We start from the raw sequence: 26,381 nt of genomic DNA on the forward strand, positions 1-26,381 counted from the left end.
AAGTAGGCAAGAAACCTTTGTCTGATCAAACCAAAGTAGGCAAGAAACCTTTGTCTGATCAAACCAAAGTAGGCAACAAACCTTTGTCTGATCAAACCAAGTAGACAAGAAACCTTTGTCTGATCAAACCAAAGTAGGCAACAAACCTTTGTCTGATAAAATGTACAATGTACATTGATTTTATCTGCAATTCTCATTCATTTATAGTGGGCCAACCAATTAAAACAACCTCCTCTGGTTAGGCGGGTCTAAACTACATAGTAAATTGTGATTTATTTATTTGTATTATCTCGTGCTTTGAAGTTGAATAAAAATATGAATGAAAATATGAATATGATCAAACCAAAGTGAGAAACATTGTCTGAATCTATTATCGGCAGATATATCTTCATCACTATTACTCAGATAAAGGATTTAATGGATACCGTTGTGAACCGGGAATATCACTCTGTTTCACAATTTACTTAGTTGACAAAAACCATTTTTAGGCATAGAGTGTTTGCAGTTTTGGTTCATACCACAGAGAAGATATTGATAGAGGTTCAGTTTACTGAGTACAATAGGCAAACTGTACAATTTTAGAAATATTTGGGTCGTTTGTGTACCTATTCTTAATAACAAGTTATTTTTCCAGTGCTTTCTTTGTTTTTTATTTTTTATTTAAATTTTAGGGGGAGAACTATCTATCCATCTCTTAGATCACTAAGTATTTAGTAATTGAAAACAAGCCCTGCAGTATGCGTAATGTATTAACCCCACTTCCTCTTGAAACTGAAGTTTAGTGATTTGAGTTGGGTGAGATCTATTAATATCGAGTCTGTGGTTCAAGATTAGTTTTGATTCATTGTAAATTTGTATAAAATTCCTGGAGATATTCCTGAAGACGTTCCGAATCTACAATGTTGTAATTTTATTTGCCAAATGGCTGGACCGATTGGGCTGAAATTTTTTGTGGACACACACGGGTGGCCGGGGAGTGTTTTAAGGCAAAAAAAATTTGATAATATTTTTTTACAAAATTATTATTTTTTTTGTTTCAGCTATTATTTAATGGTGTCCGTTATAAAACCAAAAATGTCATAAAATAACCTGAGTTTATCAATTTTTTAAATTTGTTAACCAATTACTGTTACCCTGACATAAAATAGAATACTGAATAGAAGAGATTAGACAGTGAGAATTGACACGATTAACAAAGATATAAATAAGTCATGTGTGCAATTTCCTCATTAAAAGTTAAATATATATAGAAGTTATATGAAAAAAATAAAAAGGCTTATGCCAGCTAAAAAGAGTAAAAAATTAGAAAACCCTTTCCAGCTATTTTTACTTTTTAGTTAGTTATTTTTTTAATTATACATCTACATACAGGGTGTCCCACATCATATTCGAGAACGGGTCTAATTACGATTTTCGGAACTAATTAGAAAATTTCATTAGAATGAATTATTTTGAAAAATAACATAAGGCTTATATAAGAATTTTCTTGCGGAAAATGATAAGTTTTTTCGAGTATTAAGGGTTTATTTTGGTGTTAAAGATTGAAGAAGATTGAAGCTGCAATTAATTCTAAATCTTATTTAAAATGCGATTTTTGATGCACAAACAAACAATTAAAACATTTAATACAATTAATCAGAAAGTTTTTCCTTTGATGTTGAATGTGTAAATTTTTGTCCCATCAAAGTCATCAAAAAGTATTCCTGGGAAATTACATTCATAAAATATTAATAATATAAATATAAAGGTCAGAAGAATTTAGTTCTAAAAAACTAGTAACTACATTAAAAGTAAATGAAGAAATACTAGACTCTAGATTTTATTTATTTTCTTTTGCTTGACACAAAACAGTGCTAAGGAAAGTAAGGATTAATTTAATTTTGAGGCAGATCCGGGATCTAGATCCTGCACTGGAAAAAACAGTTCCGGATCCAGGTCATTTCTTAAAGATTACTAAATTTGTTTGCTTATTTTTATGCTAAAACTTAATGAAACATTCAGAAATCAGGAGATTTTTTTAGTCTCTTTTTTTCAATAGATCAGATTTGGGTTTTGGAGTAAAAAGATTTTTTTTAGCAGTTTTAGGTTGATATTTTTGCGGATCCGGATCCAGGAAGCAAATTCTTGCGGATCCAACGGATCTGTATCCTAAGCATTGACACAAAGTAACAATGTTTAGTTCAATCCCAAATATTTTTTCCCCCAAGGAAGCCAATTTGGAGGCTTTAGGTCTACATTTGAAAATTTTTTGCGAAACTCTTTTTCTATTAAAATAAAGATAGAATTGAATGAATCCCTGTTGCTGAACAGATGAATTGGTTTGAAGAGAACACCTCGATATGTCGAATCTCCGACATTAAACACAATCGGCATATTTGACGAGAATCACAGTCAAACCGTAGTTCGCCGGCCACTGACGGGGATTTATCAGATATATCTAGTTCAGCCTCGCCTTGCTTTTTAGTCTTCGGTGATCTAAACACATAGTTTTTAAAGGGACTGTTAGCGTAATTTCAAGTGACTCTCCGTGTAAAGATGGCAAAGCCAGATTTTACAACGGAACCGATAAAACATTCATTTGATTAAGATAGTAAAATGGAAGATATTTTCGTTTTTTAAGGTATATTTCTGTCAATAATTATTATTTTTACAAGCAGTAAAAATGCGCAAAGAAACCACAATTGGAAATCAGTTTTCAAAGTTATAAACATTGATATAAGGTGTAGTTCTTAAAATAGCTTCAACCCTGATGTTGCTAAACAAATATAACCTCAATTCAACACAAATATCAGGATCTATAGAATCAACTTCAAAATCATATTGATCATCATCATTCTCAGTTGGTTTCCCCTCAGCCTCGCCAGCCTCTACAGGAATAGTAGATAGGAGGCCGTTAAGAGACTTGCTTGTCAAACAATTCGTAGATATAGTAACCGACATTTCTTCACTTTAAATCTTTCTGAAAGAAAAAACAACTACATATAACATAAGTTTAATAACAAAATTTCATTAAAAAATGCTAAAAATTCGGCTACACAATACTCAACATATCAAAATATTTGTATATATCAAAGACAAAAAAAAATTAGTTTTCAAATTCATGGTTTCTTTTTCTCAAAAACCAGTTTCCAAGCTCAAAATTCCGTTTTCCTGGCTCAAAATTCTTGTTTCCTGGAAATTAAGACACAAAAACCTAATTTTCCGAATCAGAAAATACACATTTGAATTCCAATTGAGTTTTGTTTTTCTATGATAGAAAATCTGTTCTACATCCTTCCAGTTCGAGAAATCTGAGCCATAGCGTTTTCATTTGCAACAACTTGAAATTCCTGAAAAAGAAGAAATTTAACATTTCTAATTTTGACAGAGGGGGGAAGGGGTCGAGTGAAAGAGAAATGGGTCNTCAAATCAAATCAAATCAAATCAAATCAAATCAAATCAAATCAAATCAAATCAAATCAAATCAAATCAAATCAAATCAAATCAAATCAAATCAAATCAAATCAAATCAAATCAAATCAAATCAAATCAAATCAAATCAAATCAAATCAAATCAAATCAAATCAAATCAAATCAATAGATACCTGTGGTGAAATTTTTTTTTATATTACAATCAAATCAAATCAAATCAAATCAAATCAAATCAAATCAAATCAAATCAAATCAAATCAAATCAACTGTACATCTGAAAGAGAGCCCAACGTGGAACGGGGATTAACGGAAATGTTGACGGAAACAAAAGAATTGCAAAAGCTTTGAGGTAATAAACATGAAAAAGCGTGACTTAAATAGAAGTGTTAAAATTATCATGACCTTTTCGAATTGTTCATTTCCAATCATGCAACCATTGAAAACGATTAAATGGATATCCGTTGAAAATAATATTAAGATCTGAAAGAAAGCCCCAAAATGGAACCCCCAGACGAAATGAAGGACTTTCCCCAAAATTTTCCCAACCAACGACTTTCAAGGGTATTTATTATCCCAGTGGCAACTTCCCAACTTTCAATTTCCCAAGAGGCAACTTCCCAAGTTAATTCCAAGGGCAGCACTCGTCTCCCCTAGCATGCCTTAGCCGCAGCGTTCGACCCCTGAGCCAACACTTGCTGAAGCGCTCGGCCCCCATTGCAGCCTGCGGAGCCTCAGAAGGCCTACCCTAACCTATGGAAAATTGTACATTTGGAAAATTGTCACTTGGGAATTCGCCCTTGGGAAAAACCTAACACCCACCACACCATCATCTGGGTGCTGACCGCAATCTCCATGCATTCTGGCATATTTCCATAGCTGATACTCATGAACATTTCAGAGTAAGGTAATTGAAGGATTTGCCAACCCTTCTATTAAATATGTACTTGTCGGATAAATACTGGTACTCTTAAACCTTTATCAGAGCAAACATGATGGAGGGTTGACATTTGATTACTTTCAACTGAGGTTATTAACAAAACCAACATACGGATTTACACAGCAGAGAAAAGGAAAATTTAAGACGACCGATGATATCTGATACATAACAGGAATTTGGTAACGTTATAAATGGGAGGGTCGCTTCTTAAATCAACAGTCCCTTTAATCATTCTTAGTTTTTCTACCTTTCTGCTTGTAAAATCCCAGACACAGTCGGAGAAACATATTTCACTCAACTTGTTATAATTAGCCTGAACATTCAAATTTATTTGAACAAAAATATTATTTTTACGGTTTAGAATATCCAGAACTTTTCACAATGAAAATACAGTTTTCAAGGGAGTGTTCGCGAAAAATTAAAGGGTGGTATAGAGTGATATTGAATTGTTTTCTATATTGATTGCTTCAAGTTTAACAACTATCAGTTTTGTCTTTAAAAAGAAAATTGGCTAAAAACGTCTTATACCCACGGAATTGCATTATTACACTCAGATCGTAAATAATTCAATTAAATTTCAAACTACTCATTCAGATATTACAAATTATGAAATATTAACTATACAATCTATAAATATTAACTTTACGATCTGAGTGGGAAAATGAAACTCTGTGAATTTGTGAAGGTCTTACGCTCTTCGATATTTTAATCAATTTCTTCCTTCAGACGAAACAGATAAAAGTAAAATAACCAGCGATCAATATCGAATTCAATTCGACGTCAACATATGCCCCCTTAAATTTCCGCAAACACTTCCATTTACAGAAAAATTTGTCATGCCTATTGCAACTAAAAAACTAATGATTATACGACATATGTCTTGAGAATACTAGTGAATTAGAAAATAAAATAGTATACACTTGACCCACCATGAAATCCTTAAAGGTTCTGATCTGTTCCACATCAGTTTCCGACATTTTGTTTCTGAAAAAATCTCTTCATATTAAAAAAAAAACAACAAATTGTTTACTGTTTCTTGTCAGGGACAGTAAAAAAGTTTAAACATTTTTCGTCAAATGAACAACAGCATTCCATTTTACAAAGAAAAATGTATGATTCTAAAAAAATACAATTAAATTGCCGTAATGAAACACATTACACATTTTAGTCACAAAAAGTAAATCGTGTAAATAGGAGATTACAAAATTATAATTAATTTATGAGTGGAAACTGGGCACTATCTGTTGTACCCTGAGGTATAGTATCCGCCGCCACCTCCACCTCGGCTCTGGTATCCGCCACTTCCATCTCCACCTCGACCTTGATAACCTCCGCCTCCTCCTCTACCTTGATTTCCACTACCTCCGCCTCCTCCATGTCCTTGGTATCCACCTCCTCCGCCTCCTCCATGTCCTTGGTATCCACCTCCACCACTGCCTCCACGGGATTGATATCTACCGCCACCTTCCTGACCTCCGCCCTGATACCCCCCTCCGCCTCCTCGACCTCGATTGTCATATCCACCTCCGCCTCTGTTCCCACCCCGTCCAAATGACCCTCCGTAATTACGCCCACCGTATCCCCCATCCTGCCCTCCGCCCCGCCCACCATATCCCCCATCGTAACCACCACCGCGTCCCCCGTAGCTGGCACCACGCCCTCGTCCTCGGCCAGACATTTCACCATCTTGAAATACGAAATCTCCAACTAGAGCAGGTGGGGCTCCATATCCACCCCCACCTCGAGGAGTATGATGGCCCAGCATTCTATGCCCGGCACCACCCAAAGATGCCTAAAATTGAAAATTGTATGTGACATATAAAAAGTTAAAAGAATAGAAAAAGTCCCCTAATCTAAAAAAAACTTGAAAAAAGCATTATTACAAACCAAAAAAAGCTCTAATTTTGGTGGAGGGGGGGGGATAACTTATAAAAATATTTAAAGAACTACCCTCACCTGATCCCTTCTTTCTGTGAATCCCATCCTAGGTTTCCACTCCCGGGATCCACGTTCCGTTAAATCTCCAGGTTTCAGGACTGTCGGGGGATCCTAGTAAAGACAATTAATGTTGTTATTGATTGGTCAAGGATTGTATATTTTCTTGAACATTTTTTTTTGCCAAATGTATTTATTATATATACAAATATATAAATATAATACAACTGAGAAACTTCTCTGATTATTGCTTTATAGTTTATAAATAAATATATATTTAAAATTCGGTGATGGTGATGGACCAAACCTCTGTAGAGAAAAAAAAGTAGATGTTAGTTCCACATTTATTGAAAATATATTTCGGTCTGGGTTGAACCTCGTCAGTTCTTGAGATTGTTTCTTCACAAAGATTAAAAACATTAAATATATATTTATCATATATATGCGCGAAGAGCTTTACTATTTAGATAATTACCTTGGCTCCTTCTAATCTTCTGCTTGGGAATATGAAATCCTCCGGATATTTTGGATCTCTTGAAATTTATTTCTTTTTATATATAATGAACCTAAACAAGATATAGATTTAACCCCCATTTTGGAACCCTATAACATCTTACTACTGCATCAATTTACTTAATCTATCAAAAATTATTTCTCAATTAAAAAGAAAAGGGAAATCCCCAATAAATTTCGTAGCTAAAAACAACCCCCTCGCTAAGCTATTTTTATTAATTCGATGTTAACATCATATTTAAATAAAAATGTACTACATTTGTTCCTTAAATCTTACGATTTCTTAAACACGAACACACGTTTCACAAATTACGTACGCAAGTTTCACAAATTACGGACGCACGTTTCACAAATTACGGACGCACGTTGCACAAATGCAGGCGAAACCTCATTGGAAACACTAATAGGACGAGATGGACGCACTTAAGAGAAGAACACTTATTAAAGACGCACAAAATAACGTTCATTCATGGTACATACTTAGTACTTACATGCAGTGATAGACATTTAAATCAATGCAATGAAGACGACTTTTCGATTTAAGTTTTGTTTTTATCAAGTTTTTTTTCAAATAAAGTTTACTATAAAACAAATAGAATCTGCTAATTGACAGATACTCTTTGTTTACATCGTCTTCATTGTGTTGATATAAACGACGACGACTGTAGTTCATACTTGTAATATACATCAAGGATTTACATCTTAGAGTTCATGAAAAAAAAGTATGAATGCGGAAAATCATGACAACTTAATATAATTTTGAAATATATTCCTGTATCTGGCGCATATCACCCTGTTTCCTTCCAGTGGTTTTAACCCGTAAACCGGGGTCTTAAAAGTCCTAAAAAACATGACTTTAAGCAACATATTAAAATTATTTTTAACGTCCTAAAAAAGATAAATTCTTTAAATAAAATAGTAATGATATTTACTGCTTCATAATTTTGGTTTTGTGATACCTTGCTATATAGATCTAGTAAAATTGAAGCACAGCGATTTACCTACGCGTCTTTGCAATAGAAATCCGTTGATTCCTCTTTAAAAAGTCGAGGCAAAAAAAAAAAAATTTCTTGCAATATGTGGATAAAACTTTGCGACTTAACACAGCTTTACATCTTATTATACAACTTTTGCCTCGACATGCGACTGTCAAATGTTTTTTATTTTTTTTTAATTGAAATATAAAATCTGAAATTTTATGAATTTACCCCTGAGGCTCCACGCAGTCTCGGCTCCATAGTACGTTTCCCGTCATACCCTTCATAAATACAGTCAATTAATAATATAATATAAAATAAACTTAAACACAGTCAATCAATCAATCTTCAAATCTTAATTGGTTTAACTTTCAGAGTAACAGTTAACATGTTAAGGTATAAAATCCTGATTGATGTTTGCAACTCAGGTTTAAACTTGATATGACTGTGAATCTACGAGAATCATCACCCACCCTGGACCATGTGACCGGCAACATATTTATCCATGCTCGGGGTTTCTTTAGCAATTGAACAAATCACAAAATGTTGATGTTCACCTGGAAAAGTCCAGCCGGTATGGGAACCTCCTGATCCCGCTCAAGATCATCGCTCCAAATACTTGAAATAAAGAGATTGCTCGCTTTTCAAAACTTCACAAAAAATACTAAAAATTAAAGGGACTGCTCACTTATTAAAACATCACATTTAAAACTTAACTAAAAGGGGACTGTTCGCTTTTTAAAACATCACAAAAAATCCTAAAATATAAGGGATTGCTTACTTAACAAAACATCACATAAAATCCTAAAATATAAGGGATTGCTCACTTAACAAAACATCAAAAATACTAATAACATGTGGTTGAGGATTTTACAATTAATAACTGAATTATATTTAAAAATGTGCCCAAATCAATTTAATGATTATATTTGATACACAATTGAAAATTACATTTTTCTTTGCGAAAATTAACATTTAGTATACAAGAAAGAAGGAAAGAAAGAAAGAAAGAAAGAAAGAAAGAAAGAAAGAAAGAAAGAAAGAAAGAAAGAAAAAAAGAAAGAAAGAAAAACAGAAAGAAAACGAAAATCTGTTTGAGGATCAAGGAATAAAGTCTGGAACAGGCATAATTAGTTAGAAGCCATTTTCTATCAACGATACCTAGCAAGTTAACCCCAGATCATTCTTACCGATCCCTTAAATATACCTTGCAAGAACACTGTGTCCAGGATGACCCTCGCGCAGAAATATTCTATCATCTCCCCGCACATTTCGCGCAATTTCCTCTAAAACCCAAAATAGATTATTAAAAAAAAAGACAAGAAAAGGAGAAATTAGAAAATGCGCATTGAAAAATCCGCAAGCGCCAAGGCCGCGTATTTTTACCTGCGGTGAGATGTGGGTAAACAGGTTCTAGAGCCTTGTGCAGTCTCTCTTCATCAACAAAGGGCAGCAATGCTACACCCTGCCAGGCGTACTTCTTCCCGTTCAAATCTAAAAATAACTAAATAAGGGACTGTTCTTAAAATCAAATAAAAATGGAAGTTTATAATTAACCTTAAAATCAGAAATTATAAAAATAAAATAAAAAATGGAAGTTTATAATTATTCTATAAATCAGGAATTATAAATTCATGCAATATAAAGATACTATCAATGTGCACAGGTTTATTCTTTTTATCGTTCACATATCACTGAAATCAATGGAAAATCATCAGTTAAAAATTATATGAACGAACCTATTTTAAAATCTACGGGATAGAAGTCTATGATGGGTCCCATGGGATCTATCATCAGTTCACCCCAGGTATCAGGTACATGTTGTCTTAAATACATCAATTAATAAATCAATCAATCAGTATTTATCCATACAACGTATGTTCTTGAGAAAAACAGTTCTTCACTCCATAAATATTCAAATTAGTGACACAGGAATCATGTTTAATATTTAAAATAATAATATTTCTAGTGTTAAATATAAAAAAATATTTCATAATTATGTCGAGGATTATTATACAACCAAAATTTTAGTTTAAAGACTTTTTAAAATAAATAAAAAGAAGTGAATTCAATTCAGGTATAAAAAGGATGAAAAATAGAGTCAAAATTTGATTAGCAAACAAAACACGAAAGATGAAAGCAGGTGCTACAGGCCTCTTATTTTCGTTGACAAAATGCTTTCATGAATCCAGAAATGTGAAAAAAGCTGGAAAATATGATAAAATATGGGAAAATAGGGATGAAAATTGATCTGAAAACCTTCAACTTTGTACTGAAGTTAGTGACGAGATTCTTGACTAACAGATAGGTGTTTTAAATAGATTTTTTTTTAAATCCACACACAAGAAAAAGGAGAAATTAGTAAATGCGCATAAACGTAGTTACGTATTGAATAATCCGCAAGTGCCAAGGCCGCGTATTTTTACCTGCGGTGAGATGTGGGTAAACCTAGCTTGTCTTTGAATCATACTCTTTCGTGAAAAATATTTAAAAACATGGGAAATGGGGGGGGGGGGAATTTCAAAAAAGTTATTTAAATTTTTCTTAAAATAAACACAAATGATGCCCATATGCAAAATTTCACTCAGATTGCTAAAAAAAAAAACTAGAAATACCTTGATGCAGCAGGGAAAACGCTCATCAACTGCTCCATGGGTTTAAAAGGTCGGGTGCCCTTCTCAAACTTGTTCTCGATATCTCCAATATTCACGAAATCTGACGCAAAAGGTGCGTAATGATACGGAAAGTACCATTTCCAGCTGCTACAACCCTATAATTAACCAAGCAATAAAAAAACATCAAATCAGAGGCCGAATTTAAAGAATTTGAGCCGCGGCGCAAATATGGTTGGTTCCACTTAAAATCGTATTCAATATTTCAAGATTTAAGCCGGCGCTCAATTGAAACCGGTTTTTGGCGGATTTTTGACGCGGCTAAAAATTCGTTAAATTCGGACACAGGACATTTTTCGGTTAAAATATCAGAATTGAATTAATCTTTTACACGAACAAATTATTCTCTAAAAAATAAAATATTTTGTATTTTTATAGCAGTTCTTGGGCAAACTGACTTTGGGTCTTTGAGGTAAAAAATTCATAAAGCATTAAAACGATGTTAGTAAAAGTATGGTATAGCTTGAAGACCCAGCGTTTCCCATGGTAAACATAGTTATTCCAGCCGTTTACCCGCGCTTGGTCGTAAATTACGATTTTAGCCACGCAACTTGAATCTCAAAACTAAGCAAAGAATATTTCTGTGGTGCTCCCGAGTTCCCCAATCAAAATTTGAGGCAAATCGGTCAAGGGGTACATTAGTTATGATCGGAAATTTAAACGATCAAACATAGATATGTAGATTATAGAGAACTAAAAATGGAACCTGATAGTAATATCGCAAGACCCAGCATAAACCAATAGTATACTCAGCAGCAATCCTTAAAAAAATGAAAAAATGGCCATTTTTCTTCACTTTTAAATGAATGGAATGGAGAGCACTACGAGAATGTGTCTTTATATTAGATATATATTCCACTTTCAAAAATATCTTCTTTTTACACACTTTTGATGAGCCCTAACTCTTTTCAATTTCATTAATATTCATAAGATTAATATTCAAAATCAATTTTTTGTTCAGTAAAACACAAAATCTCTCCGTACGTAGAATACGTTCCATTTAAGAGATCACTAGAAAAATCGTCTTATTCAGTTCTAGAAAATATAGGACTACATTTTTGAATTAACATTATTGAGGAGATAACATCGAGGGGGGGGGGGGCTTTTTTGATATGATCACCTGTATCTAAACTCCCTGTCTTCGGTGCCTACATCGAATTTAGATTCATAATATCGATCCTAATATCACCACATAATTCTTCAATCGAAAGAAAAAAATTACAGTTTTGAAAGTTAATCAAAGACAGTCAGTGAAATTTTATCGTTAAACCAGGTGGGCAACAATGAGAAAGACGTACATATTATAAATAAACACCACTTTTGTTTTTCTGTTACAGAAACAATGGGTGAAATTGTTAGAATTACAAATTTTTCAGTTAGCTTCACGACAATGTCTTTCTCAATAATTGACTATGAATTCGCTGAATAAGAGAAACTAAGAAAATGTTGGTTAAAAAAATGAAAAAGTATGAAAAAACAAACTTGCCTTTTGATGTTTCAATTTTACATAATTCCCTGTAACTATTAAAATTCCTCGAATTAAACTTTTTTTTAACTTTTTCATTTAGAAGTCCATTCTAATTGATGATAAAAATGGTGTTCCTTAAATCCATCCTCCCAAAGTCGAACCTCATCTGGAGGCTCATCGTCCTCCTCCTCATCTTGTGGAGCTGATCTTTTCACACCTCTTAAAATATAAGCAATTTGATACTCTGCTAAGCTCGTCCTCACCACATTATCCCCCCTCCCCATCAATTGCCAACAGCTTACTTAAATGTTTCATGACCAAACCAACTCCAAAACGGTTTCACAAACAGTTCCGCTATAAAACTGTAACATCTTCCCGCGCTTCCATGAAAACTGATGTTGTNGAATGAAAGTTTTTGTCTAATTATTTGATTAGAACTTTAGTGAAATGAAAGATTTTGACGCAATATTAGTGAACTATTTTGGCACATTTCAGAGTTAAGAAATACCAAGCAATGTTTTTAAATTTCAGAATCCTCATATAAAGACACTGCTTTTTAAAAAAAAATTATAAATTTTGCGACTCACTAGATATAAGTGAAATCTGAAATTGAAAACTTGAATTAGAATTGCCTTTTTCATCTACTTAAAACTTGTTAGCACAATCAATATTTGTGAAACGTGATGATTGTTAGTTAAGTATCAGTGACGTCATATGAAGATTTAGGGTCTCCATTGCAATTAAGACAACATTTACATACATTTGCACTAACCTATCTCCTCCTTCCTCCCTGATCATCCCTTTAAGAGCAGTTCCACTATCCATCCTACTCAGGTTGGAGTGTGTGGTGTTACTTCCTCCTCCACTGTTAGAACTTATCTGCATCCCCTGAAGTATATTAGTTTAGAATTGTTTACCTTTAGTTTTGTATCAATGTTTACATTAAGTTGTGTTATTTGCATTAAGTTTAGTTTTGTTTACATTTAGTTTATTATTGTTTACAATTTGTTCAGTATTGTTTACAGTTTAGTATTGTTTACATTTAGCTTAGAATTGTTTATATCTAGTTTAGTATTGTTTACATTTAGTTTAGTATTGTTTATAAATGGTATTGTTTGCATTTAGTAAAGAATTATTTACATTTAGTTTAGTATTGTTTACATTTAGTTCAGTATTGTTTACATTTAGTTCAGTATTGTTTACATTTAATTAATATTGTTTACATTTAGTTTAGTATGTTTAAATTTAGTTAAGTATTGCTTACATTCTGTTTGGTATTACATTCGCACGTAACTTAAACTAAGTTAAATAGCATAATTTCGCAAGTAAACTTAATGTGGTATCTGGGAACCACAAAAACGTGCAATAAACTGGTATATAAAATCTACACTTAATAAGATTTATACAAGTACTTAAACCTGTTTATATCTATCATGTGTGTAACCTGTTGACATTGCAGATCGGGTTAGTCCTATTCCGCGGGCCTAACTCCTCATGCNGTAAACTTAAACTAAGTTGAATAGCATAAATTCGTAAGTAAACTTAAACTAAGTTGAATAGCATAAATTCTCAAGTAAACTTAAACTAAGTTGAATATCATAAATTCTCAAATAACCTAAGTGAAAAACAACAATTTAAGATGATCAATTTTCCGAAAGGAAGAAAATCTCTTTCATCATTTATTTAAAGGGTATGAACCGACATGCCACTCCCTTAATATTACATCTACAGTCCCTTTAATTTCTCACCTTAATCCTCATTTCAGCGGCCTCCTGTCTCACATTCTTCAACCTCTGATCATCCCTGTCCCCCATCAGGGGCTTAGGGGCAAACTGACCTTGAGGAACCCAGGCGGGGGCCTTGTTTAAATGCCCCTGAGACCTTCGTTTGTTCGCTTTGTTCCTGGCCCTAGAGTGAAAAGTTGAACAATTTTTCAAGGGTGGGGATTGGGACGTGTACAGAAATTCCCTGTTTGGGGCTGTCAGTTTTCAAGCGATTTTGACTTTTCATCTAGAATCGAATGCACAAGGTCCTAGAGTCGTATGCTGAGTTTCAGTCAAGTTATAAAGCTTCCCGTCTAAGAAAATTGAGTAGTTTTCTTTTAAAAATACGACATTTAAAGATAAAAATTTGAACAGGCATATATTAATCGATTTTGAAATAGCTTTTTGATAAGAACTCTATTTAACAATACACATCATGATATAACAGGAGGAATTTGAGAAACTTTTGAATTCTATAAAACACTCTAGAGTAAGTGTACACTGTTTGGGGCTGAACCTTTCAATAAATCAGCCCATTAGAAAAAGTACTAAAACTAAATCAAAAAACAGTGCCAAAAATGGACAAGCAGAAAGAGTTAAGAAGAAATGAGATCCTGCAGACATCCAATTCATGTGGAGAAAGGAGAAAAAAGAAAAATTTATATTAACTTTGCCTCGTACCTTTTAATTTCATAAAAATTATAAAAGAATAAATTGCTAAAAAGTTAACTAAATCCCAACCCCAACATTAAAAAACTATTTATCTGAACTCGGAGAATGTTTGATATCATGAAAAGTTTATATGATGCCACATTTAGATGTTGTGATGCCCAGGATTTTAAAGAATTTTAAAGAAGATAAAAAAGCAACAAGTAGGTGAACTAGATACGGCTAATCTAACTACTTCTCCTCCGCTGGTTCAAGATTGATCTTATTAAAGAGAGGTATTTTAACTAGGAAGACGTGGTTGATCTACTTTGTTCACGTTCATTAATTTCAAAACCTGAAGTATCTCAAAGGTTAGATTAAGATCAAGATCAAGATCAAGATAACAGAGATCAAAATTAGGAGACATGACAAAAATGAAAAAGTTGATATCTCTCAGTCATTATCAGCAGAATGAAAGTTTTTGTCTAATTATTTGATTAGAACTTTAGTGAAATGAAAGATTTTGACGCAATATTAGTGAACTATTTTGGCACATTTCAGAGTTAAGAAATACCAAGCAATGTTTTTAAATTTCAGACTTGACTAAGACCCCATTTATATCTGGTTATTTCTAATTACAAATCTACCATGAACTTATACTTTTCATGTTTCCAACGAATGATCTATTTTATCAGGATTTAAAGCTAACCTAACATGTATATTTTTAAGTATTCAGGGCTTATTGTCAAGGTTTCAAAATCTCATGCGATGTTTCTTTTTAATAGACTTTATAAAGACGACCTTTATTCCACTTAAACTGATAATGAATGAGAAGTGCAAATGAAGATATAACAACCTTGCATACTTTTCTTAGATCAGGAGCAAGATTCAGACCTAACCTTTAGGAAACTCCAAAGTTCATATTTAAAGATATAGTGAGACGCAGTGATTGAACAAAGCTTTGGATTTAGATTTGTTCAGGACACATTTTCAAGGTTACAAAATCCCAAGCGACGTTTCTTATTTTAAGATTTCATTAAAACAACCGTATTTCCACTTAAAACTGGATTAGAATTTCGTCTCAACCTTTGGATACTCCAGAAGTAAGATTTTATGAATAGTGAGAAGAGGTTGAACAAGGTATGGGTAGTACAATTACCTGAAATCCAGTTCTCTCCTCTGTCTTTCCTTGAAGATGTGATCTTCCATTTCCCCCAGATCCTAAAGAATTTATTTTTTTACAGTGCTTAGTTTACAGGTCTGCATAATTCATTTTTTGCAGTGCTTAGATTACAGATCTGCAGAATTTATTTTTTAAGTTCTTAGAATACAGATCTGCAGAAATTATTTGTACAGTGCTTAGATTACAGATCTGCAGAATTCATTATTTCCAGTGCTTAGAATACCGATCTGCAGAATTCATTTTAACAGTGCTTAGAATACAGATCTGCAGAATTCATTATTTAAATTGCTTAGATTACAGATCTGCAGAATTCATTATTTACAGTGCTTAGATTACAGGTCTGCAGAATTAATTTTATACAGTGCTTAGATTACAAATTTACTTCAAGTTCAAATCTGCAGAATTCATTATTTACAGTGCTTAGATTACAGATCTGCAGAATTCACTATGAACAGTGCTTAGATTACAGATCTGCAGAATTCATTATTTACAGTGCTTAGATTACAGATCTGCAGAATTCAACAGTGCTTAGATTACAGATCTGCAGAATTCATTTTATACAGTGCTTAAAGTATATATCTGCAAAATGTAAGGGCCCCGAGATCCGGGTCAGCACAAATCCGGATCAAGTGAGACGAAAATGTCTTTCAGCCCAGCTGGGATTCTTTAGCGGACGTTGGCTGTGGAAATTGTGAAAGAGTATTATATGAAACATAATCTATATAAAAAAGCTCTATAACTAGCCAAAAGGCTGAAATAAATTGGCTGAAGTTTCTAGGAAACCCGAAGGTAACCCGGAGCTTGAAATATTTTTTTTTCCACGGATAAACATAAGTTTATAATTCAATACCAACAGTGGGTACGTAAACGGCGAAGCCTGGACAGGTTCTTTAGGTAGTTGTTTATAGTTCAGGATAATGATATTAATAAGTCGTGCAATTGAATATTTAAAAGAAAAAAATTCATTTTTATTCAAAATTAGTGTTGTACCTGCATAATAAGTTGAACTCGTTCAGGGTTCACCATTCCAGAATCCGTCAAGAAACCCTGGAATTTTTTAGTTAAAGGGACTGTACGCGTAATTTCAAGTGATCCTCCATGCAAAGATGGCAATGCCAAATTTACAGCAGTACCCTTAAACGCTTTGTCTGCAGATATCAATGTTTATAATTTTCTTTAAAAAATTATTTTCAAACATTTTTAAACCTAGAAATTTCGACAATATCTTCCACAATATTGACGAGAGAAAGATTTCCAGGGTACCGGTGTGAATCAGGCTCTGCCAACTTGCCATGAACGGTCACTTAAGATTACACTCAAACTCCCTTTAAAGAAAATGTCCACGATACATAGTTCTTTTAAGTTTAAAATTTTGTAAAAATCCTGCATTCCTCCGATTTATTCCCACAAAGTAAATAATTATTGAAAAATATCTATTGAACCAGTTAAAACCAATAATATCAAAATTCTAATCTATTCCAATACCAGTAGACATTTCAAATAAAGATATCGAAAAGGTTTCATATATCTTACAGTACTTTTGCAAGCATACAGAGCAGAAAAAAAAACAATTAACAAATACATATACATCTATGGAACAACTTTTATCGCAAATTGCCATAGGCAGAGTTGTTGCAATTATTGCAAAAAAAAACATCAATATAAAATGGACAGCTCTATGACAATCTGTAATTAAAAGATTTGTTTGCTTTGGGTTTCTTTGCAAAAACTGAAAAAAGAAATGCAACCAATGGACCCGGTTTTAGTGTGTGAAGTGTTTACTGACAAGACCAAAAAGGCGTATTTTTGGTATAAAAAAAATATTATTTAAACTAAAGAAACACAAAAAAGAAAATAAAAAACCCACACAGTTCCAGTCCCAAATATTAATTTTACAAGAATTAATTAGGCAAATTTTAAATATATGTATAGGCTACTCCTATCCTAAATATCTCTTATACTACAAAGTTTGAAAAGAATAAAAAATGCTAGGCCTATATAGTACTAACTCTAAGGCTTCCTAAGATATATCCTCAGTGTAAAAGTGCTCTCTAACTTGGAAGACTTACACATACATTTGGATATTTTTAATAATTTTATAAAAATGTTTTTAGACAATTATTATTCCTTGAGATTGTTTCTTCACAAAGATTAAAAACAAACTGTGTAGATGTGTGAATATTAAGAACATTTTTTTAGAAAGTGAATATTTGCAAATTATCTTTTTTCCATCTCATAATCTGAGTTCTTTTCCCTTATGTCCATTTGACAGTCCAAATTTTTATTTTGAATAATCTTTTTGTTTGTTTATATTCTTGTGATTTTTACATTTTTTTATTTTTTTTTTTAATCGATTTTGATATTCGTTGTTTTTGAGGGTGAAGGGGCAAGGTAAGGTTAAGGAAAGAGGCGAGAAGAGTGATCGAAATAATTATTATTTCGTTTAATTCAAATAAGTATTTAATTGTTAAAAAAAAAAAATATATGAAACCCTGCTTTTTTTAATTTTTTTTATTAAATCCCACAAATTTTTTTATTAAATCCCACAAATCTGAAAAATTAATTAATGTCCAATCATACCTGATGAACCCCTGGAACGATTAGACTCAAATTTAAATTAGGGAATTCGAGAGAACCACGGGAATGGTCTTAGCTTGGATTTGAGATTCCAAGTTGAGTTGCTCAATTTTCATAGGGAAAATAGCTAAAATCATAATTTACAAACAAAATGCGGGTAAACGGCGGGAGTAACTATGAGTACCCTGAGCAGCAACGCTGGGTTCTCAAGCTAGTTTCTAATAAATTAACAAATTTCAGAAGTATCGCAGCCTAAGTATAATGGCAAAAAAAGGTCTTTCAAAACACAGATTAAGGCAATTTATTTCCAAACTTTGAAATAAAAAAAATTCAATCAAAAATAAGAAAATTATCTAATATTTTATTTCATGATAAATATAATTAAATGGAGTAAGATCCCGTTTTTTGTTTTTTTTCCCCTTTGATGGAAATTAATGCTTGTAACAGTGAGAAGCTGTCTCAAGATAAAAGAGTTGGGGACAACTACAGGTAACAGTCCCTTTATAAAGACATCCAGTGTCCTTCTATTTTAAGAGTTGAATACACAATGGCACCGTTTTAAACTTTGCATTAGCAACCATTAAGAAGATATTTTTGAGGTTTCACTGTTAATTTATGCAGCAAAGATAATAGCTATAAAAATTACAATCTTCCTCATTATAATCTTCTTCATAATAAAGCTCTTCGCTCATCTATATATTCTTAAGTATTTTTTTTTCTTCAAAAATCAATCTTTTTTAAAACAGATTTTTTTTCAAAATTCGATTTAAAACAAATCCACAGGCAACGCCGAGCACTTCAGTAAGTATTAAATATTTTAGAAAAATACAGTTTTAAATTTGAGGTACGTCTCTTGAAATTTCATATTTGATCAAAATAATACCGAATTCTCATTTTTGTGTAATATGTAATCATCTTATAGACGTATTTACTATATATAATTTCAATATGCAATATCAGGAGATGTCCTTGCTTGGAGGAGGGCATAATCTTATTAACATTTTAAAAACATACTTTTTATTATTATTTGTGATAACAGGGGAATAATTTCAAGTTGAGCCTTCATGCAAATCTGGCAATGCCCGATTTACAACGGTACCCTTGAAACCTTTAAATGATTAAATATGTGATGTGAAAGAGAACGACGTTTTTCTGATAAAAAAAAACAATTATATAATAATTCATACTTGATCAGACAAAGCTGGGTATCGTTGTCAACTGGAAATTTGCTAACTTTGTATGAAAGGTCGTCTTCAGTCTCTTTAACTAATGACTTAGTGAGGAAAGATGAATGGGTATCTAATTTTCCTTGTTTGTATGTTTTAGGATTGTGGGTAAAAGTATAGGCTCTGGAAACTTTGGCGAAGTTCGGCTTGGAATGCACGTGAAAACAAAAAAAAAGTATATATTTATAGTAGTAATCTCTGTTTGGTTGTCCGTTTATAAATCAGAAAATGGGAAAAACCACGAAAATGTTCTTAGCTTGGTTTTGAGATTATAACTTGAGTGGGTTAACGTTTATATGGAAAAATAGCTAAAATCGTTATTTATGACCAAGCACGGGCAAATGGCGGAAGTAATCTGGGCAACGCTGGGTTCCCAAGCTAGTTTTAAAATCAAAAGTTTTGTTATTATGTAGAATGGTGTTTAGAAAGTTATGCTTATTTTCCCAAATGCAATGTTCTCCTAAGTTCCCTGCGTAAACTAGATCAAATTTATGCGACACTACTGGTACGACCTTGTGACCTCGTAGCTCCTCTAGTTTTGAATGTATGTATAAATTAAATGCGATAAATGCTAATAAATCCGGTTAGATATTGGAAATTTAGCTTTAGATGTAGAGAAAGTGTTAATCTACAACTTCTGTGAATTCAATACTGTTGATTAAAGGGAAATAATATCAATATATAAAATAATATTCTAGGGTTGTAATCAAGCTGGAGAGAATAATATCAATGTAAAATATAACATTCTAGGGTTGCAATCAAGCTGGAGAGAATAATAATAATATATAAAATAATATTCTAGGGGTGTAATCAAGCTGGAGAGAATAATATCAATGTAAAATAATATTCTAGGGTTGTAATCAAGCTGGAGAGAATTATATCAATGTAAAATATAATATTCTAAGGTGGTAATCAAGCTGGAGAGAATGATATTAATATATAAAATAATATTCTTGGGTTGTAATCAAGCTGGAGAAAATAATATCAATATATAAAATAATATTCTAGGGTTGTAATCAAGCTGGAGAGAATAATATCAATGTAAAATATAATATTCTAGGGTTGCAATCAAGCTGGAGAGAATAATATCAATGTAAAATATAATATTCTAGGGTTGCAATCAAGCTGGAAAGAACAACCAGCGATAAAAAGAAAATAATTTGTCTCAAGCAAGAATATGAAATATTAAAGAGAGTTCATGCCAACGGTAAAAAAACTTAATTTAAACAATATTTCTTTTGAAGACTTTAAAACAAAGATTATAATTTAAATCAAATTCATCAAGAAATTAACAAGTTATGAAATGAAACATTCAGGGGGCTTGGTAAGTGTAATCTCAAGCAACCCTAAAAGCATATGATAATGCCAGATTCACACTAGTTTCTTTTAAAGCTTTGATCTAATACGAATTAGATGTCAAATACGAACTAGATGTCACATACGAAGTATATGTCAAATACGAATTAGATGTCAAATACGAATTAGATGTCAAATATGAATTAGATGTCAAATACGAACTAGATGTTAAATACGAATTAGATGTCAAATACAAATTAAATGTCAAATACGAATTAAATGTCAAATACGAATTAGATGTCAAATATGAATTTAATGTCAAATACGAACTAGATGTCAAATACTAATTAGATGTCAAATGCGAATTAGATGTCAAATATGAATTAGATGTCAAATACGAACTAGATGTCAAATACAAATTAGATGTTAAAGACGATTTAGATTTCAAACACGAACTAGATGTCAAATAGGAATTAGATTTCAAATACAAACTAGATGTCAAATACGAATTAGATTTCAAATACAAATTAGATGTCAAATAGGAATTAGATGTCAAATAGGAATTAGATGTCAAATATGAATCAGGCGTCAAATAGGAATTAGATGTCAAATACAAATTATATACCAAAGTACGAATTAGATGTCAAAGACGAATTAGATGTCAAATACGAATTTAATGTCAACGACCAATTAGATGTCAAATACGAACTAAATGTCAAATACGAATTAGATGTCAAATATAAATTAGATGTCAATGTGTAAAATCTGAAAAATGGACATTTTTAATAGTGGTTTCTCTAAAAAAATGAACATTTCTGCTGCAAGACAATATACAGGAATTATCAGAATAGAACACTTTCTTACTTGGAAAAACTGCCGAATTTTATTGATTAAATTAAGGTTTCAAGGGTACAGTTGATCTTTTCATGGAGGGTCAGTTGAAATTACGGTTGCAGTCCCTTTAATTAATGATTTTAAGATTTTAAAAATATATTGAACACAAGTATGTATGAAGAACATTTTAAAAACTAAACATTTTCTTTTTTAAATCTGTCGCAGCAACCATTACTTGATTACTCTACTAAGAAATATTGGCTTTACCTAATTTAGTTCAATCCAAATCTTCTTATTAATTTCATTTTAGCCGACTCATTAAAAAATCAAAAGACAACATACATTTAATGAAGGAAAATTTGCATTTTCTAGGTAAAGCAAAGGGGTTTCCAGAACTCTTATATTTTGGAAGCTGCCATAAGGTAAAAAAATGCTCGCATTAACTTCTTTTATGCCCTGGGTGGCCTCTTTTTAATCTATGGTGAACATATCCTGAAACCCACATATTCCCAGCTGAGCTGAGGGAATTTTTTTTTACTTTTTTCTTATGGGTTTATAAGTAAAAGATCACCCCAGAATTGCAAGATGATTTTTAATGATTTTTAATTAATTTTGACATTGCTGATATTTCCAATGCATTTTTGATAATTTGGGCCTTGCTAGTCTTGAACAAAATGCATAAAATAATTTAGGTGCCTTGCTTTTCAGACTTTTCTATATTTCACCGAAATGTTCTCATAAATATTGGATTCTTTAACAAATAAGTAGAAAAATACAAGATACAAATTGAGCTATTTCTCAATTACTTCAGAAGACCAATTCACTGTAATTATATTGTTGCGGCATTGAGGAAATTATTTTTAAGGAAAAATAACTAAATTTTAATGGAAAAAGTATCAAAAAGGATAAAGAAACCTTTTTTCCATTTTATCAAAAAATTAAAGGGGGGGAGGGGTTGTGATTCTGAAAACACAGATCCATGAAAACTTCATTTTAAGATTGAGTGCTTGGTGATGGAACTTCTTGGGCCAAACCTTGAAGATCTTTTTCAATATTGTGGGGGAAAGTTTTCATTAAAAACAACGACAATGATTGCGTTTCAGGTAAAAATAAAATTTTAAATATTCCGTTCTTTCATTTATCGTTTCTTGTAACTGTTTTTTAAGAAGACTTTGTAGTTTTTTAACAAATTCAGTCAGTGCTTAAGATCTGAATCCTCATCAATTCGGCTTTCTGGATCCGCAAAACTAAGCGGATCCAGTGCGCGAATAATCTGAGGGGCAAAACATTGACCCAGAACTGTTAAAAATCCTTTTTCTCTCCAAAACATCTCAAATGTTTCAATGCAAGATCTATTTTTTCAAAGGATATTTGAATCTAAATTAAATGGACCCTATAAGCTAAGCTTACTCAGCTTTCGCTGTCGCCTGTTAATTTTCAAGACACTATTTTTTGTATCGTGTTCCAATTAACAATTTTCGTTGATTTTTCTGTTAAACGTGAAAGACTTCAAACAATTGAAAAAGTCACAGTTTTTTTCATTCAACCATTTAAATCAACTACAAAGGGTCATGTGACCATCAACATGTGGACCGATTATGTTCTGTCCTAGATGAAAAACTACTTAATGATTTTAGGTTTTAGACCGGGTTGAATTCCTGCATAACAAAGGAATTATGTATAGGTAAAATATTAATAACATTTTAAGAGAAAAAATAAAATTTTCTACCCAAAAGGAAGAAATAGGCTTAAAAGTCATAAATAATCTTATTCAGGTTCAAATCTGAGAAACATTCTGTAATTTAGTTATTTCAAAACACAAATTTTTATAAATTTTTTATTTTTATTTACTTCTATCTATTTCAGAGACATAAAACCTGAAAACTTTGTGCTTGGGCTGAAGGACGGAGATAACTTTAACATGATTCACATGATCGACTTTGGACTTGCTGTTCCTTACATTAACACGAATGGTAAAAAACCCATATGTTGATTTTGTTTCCACATATATGAAACTCCTTTCACCAAAAACTATGCACATTGCTCAAATTAGTGAAATCAAAAATAAAATGGCTAAAATTTAACACTTTTTAATCAAATAACATGAAAAAGATTTGACAAAATTAGATTAAATCTTTGTCTACTTAAATATGACGTAGAAATCCCTTTTACCCAACAACCTATTTATATTGCCAAAAAATATGGAAATATATATAATCTTTGACCTTTCAAGGTGGGTGTGAATGGGACATGCTACTCAATAAATAAATAAATTCAGGGTTACTTAAAACAACCAAAAATGGTAAGGCCGTAGCCCTGACTATGAATCATTTTTTTTAAATCAATTTTTATATTTAAAATGTGTGTCTTATGATTAACTCTACTCTGTAGGTTAACTCCTCTATTTGTAAAACTCTACTCTGTGAGACTTACCCCCCCCCTCCCACGGAAACAAACAAAAACATTTTTTTGATCGCACAATATTTTGTTTAAGGTCCAGAATGTATTTGATATTACTTTTCAGCATAGCCCTCATATAAAGATGATATTCAAATTCTAATCTTTCTAATTAAAAAAATGTAAACAAATTTAGTTTCAGAAATTCAAAATCAGTGCTTAGGATCCAGATCTAAAGGGCAAAATTTCAATCAAATGTATGTGCACTCCAATTGTTATCTAAAGAGTCAACCTTCCCCTTTCGATGGATCAAGTTGACAAAAAGGATAAAATAAGAGATGGATGAATGATGAGCCCAGTTCAGAGCTGCAATTTTAGAATTGGATAACATTAATACCAATAACGCAATCTGAATATCCACTGTGGACTCTTTAGATTTCTGTTAAATTCGCTCTTTTTAATATCACTACCGGATTCTCTCATTAAATGGCGCGCAAAATTTCTAATTTCCTGACTTCTGATCGCTGTTTGAGATTCTGCATATGCCACTCTGATTGGTTGATTTTTATACACTTTCCTGGACACAGACTACAGATTGAAATAATCTTAAGAATAAAAAAGATGGACTTAAGCATTGATCTCGATATTCACAATTCTTAAGTTTCCAGCTCTGATAATTTCAAATTTGAATTTGATATTTTTTTTTTCAGGGAATTTTCACATCAACCATGAAAGAAAAATATAAACGAATAAAAAATACAAAAATGAAATATACACCAGAACTTCTCTGCCAGGTGATTAGCTAAAAAAAACTATTAAAGATGGAAATAAGAGAACAAAACGAGGAATTAAATTTATCAAAAAAAAAATGTTTTGTCAAATTTCAATTAAACTTTGTGAAAGAATATTGAAATCATTATTTGGAATTGTAGAAATAAATCTCTTAAGTCTCAAATGGACAGTAATCTTAATTAAATTTTACATTTCAATGTTTCTACTTTTTTTAAATAAGCTGGAATAAAAAAATAGACTTTTTGTGGGGCTTTGTAGGATAAAAAATAGCAACAATTCTCGACTTTTTATTTGAAGAAGCTGACACTTCAAGACGTTAACAAAATCAATTTAGGGATGCCCGACCCAGTATCAAGAATTTCTTCGCTACTCTAAAGGGTTAACATTTTCCCAGAAACCAGATTATGTGTACTGTCAGGTGGGACAAATTAGACTTTATTCAATGCTTAGGATTTCAATTAAGTGCTTAGAATCCTTTTTATTATGAAGTGGATCCGAATCCAGGTACTGGATATTCTTTACAGATTCACGGATTTTTTGAACAACTGAAAAATGTTCTAACTTTTTTCGCGCTTGTTTTTATGCTGAAACTCAATGCCATTCGGAGATTGTGAAAATTTTAATAATCGCTCATTAGTTTATAGATTTGTGCTTAAAAAGCAAAAAGTTAAATTTAAGCAGGTTGTGATTGGTATTTCCCCCTTGGATTCGGATATATATGATCTCTATATTTTCACAGATCTGGATCCGGGAAGTCAAAATGTTGAGCATCCGGATCCTAAGTATTGGTTTATTAAGTTGCCGAGGGGCATTTACACTTTAAAAATTCTGACTACAGTCCCTTAGAGGGTCACTGGTAAAAAAGCTTTGAGTAAAATATTTTCAGGTGATCATCTGCCATTTGAAGACTCTAAAATAATGACAGGAACAGCAAGGTTAGTTACAATTATTCTTATCTAATCATTTTATGACAAATATTCGAACCTTTTTTAAATTTTTCATAAGGATGGGTTTATGGGCAATCAAATTGAAAAATTTTGAAATGCGCCAATTCCATAAGAAAAATTCGACAAAATTTGAGAATGCATGAAAATGGCAGACTTTCAGCACAACAGTTAAAAACTAAAATATGAAAGTGGTCTGGTGCTCTAAAAAACTATTAAGTATGTTTCTTGGGTTAAGGTACATGTCTGTTAATGCGCATATGGGGAAGGCTCAGAGCAGGAGAGATGATTTAGAGTCAATAGGAATTAAAAATGTGTTTTAAATAAACCTTTCACAAATGACGAATTAATAAGTCATATTTCATCTTAAGTTATATCATCAATAACTTTGAAAATTTGAAGTGACATTTTCATTCCTAAAATGACATGTCCAAGTATAAATGGTAATATTTTTAAACCCTAGTCTGAAGAAAAACAAATGAAGAAGTTGCCAGATTAGAATATGCCAATATTTTCATAATAGTAACTTCAATAAAGTGTGTCTTTTTCTAGTTTTTGTCTTATTTCTTTAAAAAAAGCTGGTATAAAGTATTAATATTATCGGGGTTTAAAAAGTATTAATATTATCGGGGTTTAATGAAAATATCAAAATACCAGCTTTTAATAATGGTTTCCTTTTTCTTTATTAAAACCATTTAATTGATATTCAGCATATATGCTCTTATACTTCATTAATGGAAGCTTGCCTTGGCAGGTAATACATACTAGAAATTAAATATAAAACGTCAACCATCGTTATTTATGACCA

The 26,381-nt window shown here is 31.9% G+C and overlaps 3 protein-coding genes across 7 annotated transcripts in view; 1 reads left to right on the forward strand and 2 right to left on the reverse strand.

Annotated features, from left to right (window-relative positions):
* Positions 1 to 2,463: 2,463 nt before the first annotated feature.
* On the reverse strand, positions 2,464 to 5,329 carry LOC111701360 (mitochondrial import inner membrane translocase subunit Tim9). Its single transcript, XM_023472615.1, has 4 exons — positions 5,278 to 5,329; positions 4,494 to 4,661; positions 2,771 to 3,407; positions 2,464 to 2,475 (listed from the first exon to the last, which is right to left on the reverse strand). The coding sequence occupies exons 1-3, from the start codon at positions 5,323 to 5,325 to the stop codon at positions 3,267 to 3,269; spliced, it is 357 nt and encodes a 118-aa protein (XP_023328383.1). The 5' UTR covers positions 5,326 to 5,329; the 3' UTR covers positions 2,464 to 2,475; positions 2,771 to 3,266.
* LOC111701376 (5'-3' exoribonuclease 2 homolog) overlaps positions 5,330 to 26,381 on the reverse strand; it is a 39,384-nt gene continuing 18,332 nt past the window's right edge. For all 4 annotated transcript variants that reach the window (XM_023472638.1, XM_023472635.1, XM_023472637.1 and 1 more), the window contains 17 exons: positions 16,498 to 16,554; positions 15,484 to 15,545; positions 13,662 to 13,821; positions 12,686 to 12,801; positions 12,048 to 12,132; positions 11,566 to 11,624; positions 11,152 to 11,206; positions 10,389 to 10,543; positions 9,513 to 9,598; positions 9,160 to 9,267; positions 8,981 to 9,059; positions 8,331 to 8,391; positions 8,005 to 8,054; positions 7,569 to 7,637; positions 6,759 to 6,816; positions 6,305 to 6,397; positions 5,330 to 6,140 (listed from right to left, as the gene is read on the reverse strand). In XM_023472638.1, the coding sequence (XP_023328406.1) occupies positions 5,586 to 6,140; positions 6,305 to 6,397; positions 6,759 to 6,816; positions 7,569 to 7,637; positions 8,005 to 8,054; positions 8,331 to 8,391; positions 8,981 to 9,059; positions 9,160 to 9,267; positions 9,513 to 9,598; positions 10,389 to 10,543; positions 11,152 to 11,206; positions 11,566 to 11,624; positions 12,048 to 12,132; positions 12,686 to 12,801; positions 13,662 to 13,821; positions 15,484 to 15,545; positions 16,498 to 16,554 (1,908 nt within the window). In that variant the 3' untranslated portion in view covers positions 5,330 to 5,585. The remainder of the gene's footprint in view (positions 6,141 to 6,304; positions 6,398 to 6,758; positions 6,817 to 7,568; positions 7,638 to 8,004; positions 8,055 to 8,330; positions 8,392 to 8,980; positions 9,060 to 9,159; positions 9,268 to 9,512; positions 9,599 to 10,388; positions 10,544 to 11,151; positions 11,207 to 11,565; positions 11,625 to 12,047; positions 12,133 to 12,685; positions 12,802 to 13,661; positions 13,822 to 15,483; positions 15,546 to 16,497; positions 16,555 to 26,381) is intronic.
* Positions 24,551 to 26,381, forward strand: part of LOC111701378 (casein kinase 1-like protein 7) — a 10,256-nt gene continuing 8,425 nt past the window's right edge. For both annotated transcript variants that reach the window (XM_023472642.1, XM_023472643.1), the window contains exons 1-2: positions 24,551 to 24,631; positions 24,964 to 25,047. In XM_023472642.1, coding sequence (XP_023328410.1) covers positions 24,566 to 24,631; positions 24,964 to 25,047 — 150 coding nt within the window. In that variant the 5' untranslated portion in view covers positions 24,551 to 24,565. The remainder of the gene's footprint in view (positions 24,632 to 24,963; positions 25,048 to 26,381) is intronic.

The sequence above is a fragment of the Eurytemora carolleeae genome, unplaced genomic scaffold, assembly GCF_000591075.1.
Source record: "Eurytemora carolleeae unplaced genomic scaffold, Eaff_2.0 scaffold154, whole genome shotgun sequence".
Lineage (NCBI taxonomy): Eukaryota > Metazoa > Arthropoda > Copepoda > Calanoida > Temoridae > Eurytemora > Eurytemora carolleeae.